The 8,566-nt window shown below is 35.2% G+C and overlaps 1 protein-coding gene across 1 annotated transcript; it reads left to right on the top strand.

Annotated features, from left to right (window-relative positions):
- Positions 1-3,936: 3,936 nt before the first annotated feature.
- Positions 3,937-8,277, top strand: LOC104210810 (uncharacterized). The gene is made up of 2 exons (XM_009759780.2): positions 3,937-5,298; positions 7,772-8,277. Exons 1-2 carry the CDS (start codon positions 4,118-4,120, stop codon positions 7,797-7,799), a joined length of 1,209 nt encoding a protein of 402 aa, XP_009758082.1. The 5' UTR covers positions 3,937-4,117; the 3' UTR covers positions 7,800-8,277.
- Positions 8,278-8,566: the final 289 nt, after the last annotated feature.

The following is an 8,566-nucleotide window of genomic DNA, read 5'->3' as shown; positions in this document are numbered from 1 at the left end:
TGGAAATGTATGCACGCATGATCCCCCCCACTTGCTAAAGTTCTCACAGTTTGACAAACATCACAAGTCTTTTGGAAATGCCTTCAACAAATTTGATATTCAGTGGCAAAGATCACCACACCAGACTGGATCGTACGTGTTGTTATTTGTTATATTATTTATATGTGCTTTAGATTTATTGTTTAATTCACTGCATATCTTATATTTTTTCTTAGGACTGATTGTGATGCATTCCTGATCAAATATGTGGAGTTGTTGATAATTGGAAAGGATGTGGAGAAATTCAAACCTAAAGACATTAAAGACTTTAGAAAAGAACTTGCTGCAAATCTTTGGGCACATGGTGAGTGGAAAAGAAATTCTGGTTATGATACACCACCAGAAAATGTTGGCGATGATTATGAGAGTGAAAATGAAACTTGTTGTCTAAAGGAGTTGTAGTTTAGTTGTAAAGAAAGTTACTTGTGGTTGATCTTTTGTATAAAATTACTGTAAATAATCCATATGAATTCTGCAAGTTCAGAAAACTTCTGAAATATTCTGTAAATTCCTCAAAGGGCACTTATATTTTGTTTGCGTAGCATAATTTTTTGTCACAGCTATGCAAAATTACAATTTCAGAAGTAATATCAAGGCATCATATTATTAATTTCTTTGTTTCTATCAAGTGTTGATTTGTCCATTGAGTTTGTTAGTATTAGTTCATGACTAAGTGTAATTGAACTTCAAATTCAAAGTTAAGGACCAAGTGTCCTTAACTTTTGAACTTTGAACACAAAGTTAAGGACTGACTGTCCTGAACTTCTGAATGTGTAATTCAAACTTAAGGACTCTTGTCCTTAAATTTTGAACGTGTAATTAAAACTTAAGGACTGTCTGTCCATAACATTTTAACTTGCAAGTTAAACTTAAGGACTCATGTCCTTAACTTTTGAACTTGAAACTCAAAGTTAAGGACAGACAATCCTTAACTTTTGAACTTGAAACTCAAAGTTAAGGACAGACAGTCCTTAAGTTTTGAACTTTGAACTATAAGTTAAGGACTGCCTGTCCTTAACTTTTGAACTTGAAACTTAAAGTTAAGGACCGACAGTCCTTAAGTTTTGAACTTTGAACTATAAGTTAAGGACTGCATGTCCAACTTTTGAACTTTCAACACAAAGTTAAGGACTGCCTGTCCTAAAATTTTGAACGTGTAATTTAAACTTAAGGACTGTCTGTCCTTAACTTTTGTAAAGTTAAAGACAGATAGTCCTTAACCTTTGAACTTTGAACTCAAAGTTAATGACTACCTGTCCTTAATTTTGGACGTGTAATTCAAACTTAAGGACTGTCTGTCCATAACTTTTTAACCTGCAAGTCAAACTTAAGCACTCATATCCTTAACTTTTGAACTTGAAACTCAAAGTTAAGGACAGACAGTCCTTAAGTTTTGAACTTTTAACTATAAGTTAAGGATTACCTGCCCTTAACTTTTGAACCTGTAACTCAAAGTTAAGGACTGTCTGTCCTTAACTTTTGAACCTGCAAGTCAAACTTAAGGACTCCTATCCTTAACTTTTAATCTTTGAACTCAAAAGAAACAAAAAGAAGGTAAGCAGAAAGAAATTTTGAAAATTCAGACATCTGCTCAAATAAGAATAATCTAAATGAATCCAATTTATAGCAAAAACTTAAAAGAGTCGATAAACAAAAGTGGATATATCTACTACCCTCTATGCTTTCTTGAAAATGGATGGACTGCAGGAGAATATATACAGGTTGTTCTATTATGACCAATTCTTCTGCAACGACCACATTTGAATATTAAATTTGATGACTCGGTAGCTGGAATATGCCTTTTCTTCTGCCTTCTACATGGTGGCACTTTGAAATCTGGAGGTTTAACAATTTGTGACTTAACACTCTCTGGTACAATCCAAGAATCAGTATGTCCTATAGGATGTATTTGTCTTTCATATGTTTTCAGCCAAGATTCCTTTAAGTACCAGTGCGAACAAAAGTTAGACTTCTTGATGTTTCTCTTCTCGATAGCTGCAATTGCATGTATGCATGGTAATTCATCAAATTGAAACTGAAAACAATCACATGTTCTTTTGTTTAAGTCCACCAAGAAAGTTATTCCTTCTTCTTCAACTCTAGAACACCATGAATCAACAAGGAAGACCTTCAATGTTGAAAAATTATAAGTTAGTGCATTATGTTAAATTATATTAAAATCATAAGCTAAATATAGAACATAATACTTACATTCAAAGTAAATGCTAAATCTATTTTTTTTCTCGATTACCAGCGCACTCTCTAAGACTTGAATACCCAAAGCTTGTTCGTTATCAATCTCTATAATGCTTTGTCCTTCTACTTGAATAGAATCAAATGTTTGAAGCACCTCTTCAGTTATTGGTTGAGCTTCAACCATATCTATTTCCATTATCTGTTGGCATTTGTTTTGATTATCATGTTGAGTTTCTCTGTTGACATGTGTTTGAAGCACCTCTTCAGTTATTGCTTGAGCTTCAACCATATCTATTTCCATTATTTGTTGGCATTTATTTTGATTGTCATGTTGAGTTTCTGTGTTGATATGTTTGTTGCTTGTTGATCCAAAAACTTTTTTCGAAATATCAACAATGAAACGACAACCCTTGAAGAGTGAATGAGTTTTTAGTAACTGTATACATGTGTGAAGATCTAAATCTTTGGATACAAGCATTCCCTTGCTTGTTCCAAGGTTGATATCAAACCATATCACTGCTTCAAACTTGTGTCTATCTAATTCAATAACTTTAAAGATCTGTTTAATGAAATCTTCAAACTGAATTGTCTCAGGTACTAGAACAAGTTTTGTTTGATGATCAAGTTATTTATAGTCTTCAGTCCATCTACCATTAAAAGCAACTATAATGCATATTGTTTTCATCCTGCAAGTCAAGAGAATGGGAAACTGAGGACATATTTTATAATGCAATCTTTGTATAATTAAGAACAGGTACCGTAAGTTCAAGACCAAGTGTCCTTAACATTTAAACTTGGAATTCAAAGTTAAGAATTGTCTGTCCTTAACTTTTGAACCTGTAATTCAAACTTAAGAACTATCTGTCCTTAACTTTTGAACCTGCAAGTCAAACTTAAGGACTCATGTCCTTAACTTTTGAACTTGAAACCCAAAGTTAAGGACGGCCTGTCCTTAACTTTTTAACTTATAACGGTAAGTTAAGGACCAACTCTCCTTAAATATTGAAAGTTCAGGACCAAGTGTCTTGAACTTTTCAACTTGAAACTCAAACTTCAGGACCTCGTGTCCTTAACTTTTTCAAAACAATTTGCAAAACTATGGCAGTATGTCCTTAATATACAAAAGAACATCAACAAAGTTAAGGACATTGTGTCCTTAACTTTTTCAATTCAATTTGCAAAATCAGGACACTATGTCCTTAATATTATGTGCTCAATTTTTATAGAATTATCACAGGACGCGATGTCCTTAACTTTATCAATCTAGAAATTCAAAAAAAAAAAATCAAATTTCTACTTACTATATAAAAATCAATAGAAATCGGAAAAAGTATAACTATGTTGAAATAAAAATCAATAGAAACGCACAAAAGTATAACTTACTGTAAATCTGTGTCGATTTTTGGATGAGAATGTTGAATTCTATAGTTTGAAATCGGAAGAGAATCTTCTGCAATTTTGACGATCGCGTAGAAATCTTCTATTGTTTAGCGCTGCTGCTGCTGCTGATCGCGTAGGTATAAATTATAGAAGAAGGGTATTTTCGTCCAGTCAGGTATAAGTTTATTAAACCAGTGGCTAAAGACTAAAGACATTAAAAACACTGGCTTTAAAATAAAGACAGGTGCTGTTAGTGGCTATTTGTGCACATCGCCCCTGGGAAACATAACCAGCCCACTCCATTTAAAACTTATCACCTTGTACAACTCCTACAGTTGCTCGGGCGCCAAACTCACTCTCTAGGGCTTCAAACTTCACTTCTCTTCTCCTTCTCCGCCGCTAACCACTGCGCCGCCGCCTGTCTTCCCGGTGCCTCGTTTTCTCCTCCACCACTGAAAAATTCTCTTTCTACAATTAAAACAAAATATCCATTTTTTTCTCAATGTCTTTGATGGAAGTTATAACCAAAGCTTCGATTGAACATTCACCAACCACCTCCGAGGGAAATTACTCAATTGTTCTTAGTGGAGAACCAGTTCTGCTTCAACTGAAACCGGAAAAGGAAGAGGACGACGGCGTATCGCTAGTCAAACGAGGTACTGGATGGAAATTTTCATCAACTGATGTTGAATTAATCGAGTTGGGGAAAAATTTCATCAAAAAATTGAAGAGGAAGATGAAAAACCCTAAGACATTCAACAAAGACGACTTCTTTGGGATGTTTGTTGCCTACGTGGCAGAAATTTGGGAGAAATTTGGTGTTTCAATTCATGTTGATGGGTTGGATGAGGGCAATATTGTAAAATTGACCGAAAAGGTGGGTAATTTTATGGGTAGAGATGTTAAGGGTTTGGTTTTGGAAGCATGTTTTGTTTTAGAGAGTTGGGAGGTTTTGGGGAGTTTGATTGTTAATGGGCTTGTTGAACATTCATGCTTATCGAATTTGATAAATAACCTAATTGAAAAGAAGCAATCTTGGTTGGTTGTTTTGTGTGTAAAGCATGTTTTTGATATTCAAACTTATGATATGATTCGTGTGTTGAAATACTTTCTTTCCCTTCCAAAAAACGGGGATAGTAGCTTGACTTTTGTGAGGAAGGAGTGGGAGAGTCAAGCAATGTCTGCAATTGATAAGGCAATGGACACGAGCCTTGGTCCGGATAGGATGAGTCTAGCTAGGGATGCTTCATTTTTGCTTATGCTAGCACATGATGGGTTTTCGGTTTACGAAATGTGTTTGCATTACTTTCTTGGGTCGAGGAATGTTGATGAAGTTATTTTGGGTGCTTGCATTAGTAAATTAACGGGTTCAGAGATAATGGTTTTGATCCGGTACCTGCAAAAGTGGTTGAACAAGTATGAGAGGTTTCCTCAGGTGTGTCCTTGTCCTAAGGCATCATTTGAATTGGGGTTGAAGGCTTCTGAATGGGCTCCTTCACTTGAAGATGTAGTCAAGTGTCTCGGTTTGGTTGTAGATGAGCACTTCTCTTCTTTTGTCTTGCATCAAGAGTTTCATGAGGAATTGAAATCTTTAGATGAAGTTGTCAATTCCTTAACTGCAGAAGCAAAAGTATGTGGCATCATGTCAAATTTGACTGAGGCATTGAAAAAGCAAACTCAAAGGTTTGTGATTGAACTTGAAACTTCTATATTATCTCTATATCTCTTGTCTGAATTCTTCGTTATGCACACTTCTTTCCGGTATGTATTGACATCTTAGATTTATGTGGATTATTCCAAAGTTTTTATTTCAGGAATGTACTATATAGTAGGTATAAGTATTCAATATTTTCCTGACTTCATTTCTCAGGAGAATGTCCAATGGTCGGTATAAATGTTTTTCAGTTTTTAAATTTTAGTGGTAGGTAGAAATTTTTAATCAGAGCATAACTCAAATCACGTAGTGTTGATATAGAAGATGGTAACACATTTATAGTTGTTGCTGCTGATATTTCAGTAAGCATCTGTTTCACTTTATTAATCAAAAACGCTATCTTGGTAACATTGTGTGTGGTCCATTCTTAGATATTGAATAGCTTGGAAAGGTAGTAAAATTGCTAATCTTTGGATGTTGTGAACTTGACCGTTCATAGATACTGAGTAGCCTAGAACGGTGGTAAAATTTCCTGTCTTTGGATGGTGTAACTTGATCATTCATAGATATTGAATAGCCTAGAACAGTGGTAAAAATGCTAATCTTTGGATGATGTGAACTTGAATCTAGAACTTCCATAGCCATGTTTTGAATCACAGATTAGTGAGTATGATAGAGATAGAGCATACAACCAATTCAAATGCAATCCAAAATAAATAGCACGACGTTGGTATGTGATTTAGTTGTACATCAGGAGTATTTGTGTTTAATAGCTTTATTAAGTGATTTTATGTATTCTATTCATCAAAAAACATGATTTGATGAATTATAAAATTATCAAGCCTTCCAATTATATGGCATACTAGAGTAGCTTGAAATTCCAATTTCTTCTTTTGCAATTAATGGAGGTGAAGTGCCTATTCAGGAAAGCCCCATTCAGTAATGTTTGACAAAAAATCACTTTATGTTATTGTACTTTCTAGACAACCAGGAATGAGATAAAAAGCATCACATGTAATCTGGACCACTATTGCTGCCAAGTTAGATATGCCTGGTTACATCTTGTATTACAGTCATTGCTGCTGCTGTTGACATTTTCCCTTTATCAAATCCATCTCCTTGTCCTCCTCTAGGCCAACTATTTCTTGCCAGTGCTACTTGCAACTAGCACAAATACCACCAGGTCAAATTGCGACCCCTATTATCAGCTAAATCAGTTTTTCAGAAGCATTAACCTAGCTTTGTCCCGTTCACTGTGTCTCCATCTGTATTTATACACTTGGTATAGTCTAGACAAGTAATATTGATAGAAAATAAGGTTGTGGAATGGAAGATGGAGCACACTTGTGTGCACAGCTGCTTGCAGTTCAGTTTAGTACTTTGGCTACTGTTGGTGTAGTCTCTTCTCCCTACTTGGCAATGAAAGTTGTGACACTCGCATTATAGTGGGACCGTGATGAAGCTCTCAAATGCACTGAAGCTGAGCTCTGTTGATGATTCTATCAACTATTAGTATAATAATGTTTTCCTTATTTAAAACACACTAGATGATTTCTTCTCATCTGCCTAAGCTGTGGTGACAAAGCTACCCGTACCTGTGCTAGTGGCAGGTAGCATGCTAAGTTGCTCGGACTCGAGTCGGGTATCCGATCCGGGTGCGGATCCAGAGGTTGGATCCTTTATAATCTAAATTTTAAGATTTGGGGATAAGGGATCTAGGTACGGATACGGGTGCAGGAATTCGGCAAAAAGTAATTAAAAATTCTAAAACTAGATATATAAAAATATATTCAGGAGGAAAAGCTGAAAATGAGACAAAAGGAGTAGACTTTGCTACCTCGCAGCAGCAGAATATTAAAGGTATGCCATTTCCCCTGGCTTTTATCTTGAGAAATCAAAATTCAGTTTTTCCTCAAATTTGTCCATGGATCGTGGTCAAAGTACCCGATCTCGATTGACCTCATCCGGTACGATATCAAAACTTTGCCCTTAATAGTGTCGTGTCAACGCATGTGTGGCCGCCTAAAATGAAGATTCCACGCATCATAGGTAGCAGGTACCTGGTGGAATAGTCGAGGTGTACACAAGTTGGCCCAAAAAGATACGTCATTAGAAAAAAGAAAAAGATCTCTTATTTATGCAAACAGGTATCCTGTGTTATGCTTAAATCAATTTCCTTTGTGACTATTGTCTTTTTTTTTTTAAGTAGTTCAGCCTTCCTTCCATTACTTATTTTTCCCTATTTTCCTACTCTGAACTTCGATGCAAGGCGTCAAGGATATCTACAAACAGTGAAGTACATGATTAATGCATGTACCCGTGCATTATTATGTTCATGTTAGAGATTCCTTATACTTGTGAAATGTGAATGTCTTCACTATGTTTAAATTAAGAAGCATAATTCTACTCTATTGCTCAATTCTATTTTATGATATGGATTTTGATTTGCAAGGTCTTGAAGTTCTCTAGATGGGATGCTTTGACAGTCAAAGTATTTTGCAGGGTAGTTGGCGATGCAGCTTACGAGTGATCTCTCCTACTTTTCAGTTTATGCTGAGTATACAGTTGAAGGATCTCTGACAAGATCAATGACGTTGCTGGAGTTTGCTCTGTAATTTTGCCAGTCACACTCTAATGGGTGAATGTTTTGGTTGCCAATTGAAAGAGTCAACCGATTTGGAGCTCCCTTTCTCTTGACTTCAACGACACGAGACACAGAAAAGAATGCAGACTTGTATTTTCATTTAAGGTATACGCTAGATATTATTTGCAGGGCAGATGTCAAATTTCATGTTTTCTGTACTAAGCTAGTTAAGCCAAGTATCGGGCAAGTACATCATTAAGCCAAGTATCGGGCAAGTACATCATTCGTTTAAATTGTGATATGGTTTTGATTAGTTTAAAAACAGTGTTAAAGTAAATTTGAAAGCTCAAGAGATCGGAAAATTAGTTTTTTGGAGAACATTTGTGTAGTTATAGAACCATGTATTTGGGTTGCTTTTTGCTAATCTTTCTTTCTTTTGTTTAAAGACTCTAAGTAGGGTGATTTACTTGAATACATCATTTAACTTGTGTTTGGGTACTTAGTTGTGGAATTTATTTACTTTTAACCAAGTTGGGGAAAATGACTTTTCTTACTTTTGGACGGAAGTAATTATTTAACATAAATTCTAACTCTTAAATTATTACTTACTTTGATCAACATTTAGGCATTATTATTAATATAAAGCTGAAACTATGACCTTTACACTATCGACATACAATATCTTCGGTTTTGTAGGGTTGATATGTGTTGCC

The sequence above is a fragment of the Nicotiana sylvestris genome, chromosome 6 (assembly GCF_000393655.2).
Source record: "Nicotiana sylvestris chromosome 6, ASM39365v2, whole genome shotgun sequence".
Taxonomy (NCBI): Eukaryota; Viridiplantae; Streptophyta; class Magnoliopsida; order Solanales; family Solanaceae; genus Nicotiana; species Nicotiana sylvestris.
Note: the sequence above shows the minus strand (reverse complement) of the source record. Positions and strands in the feature narration are given on the sequence as shown.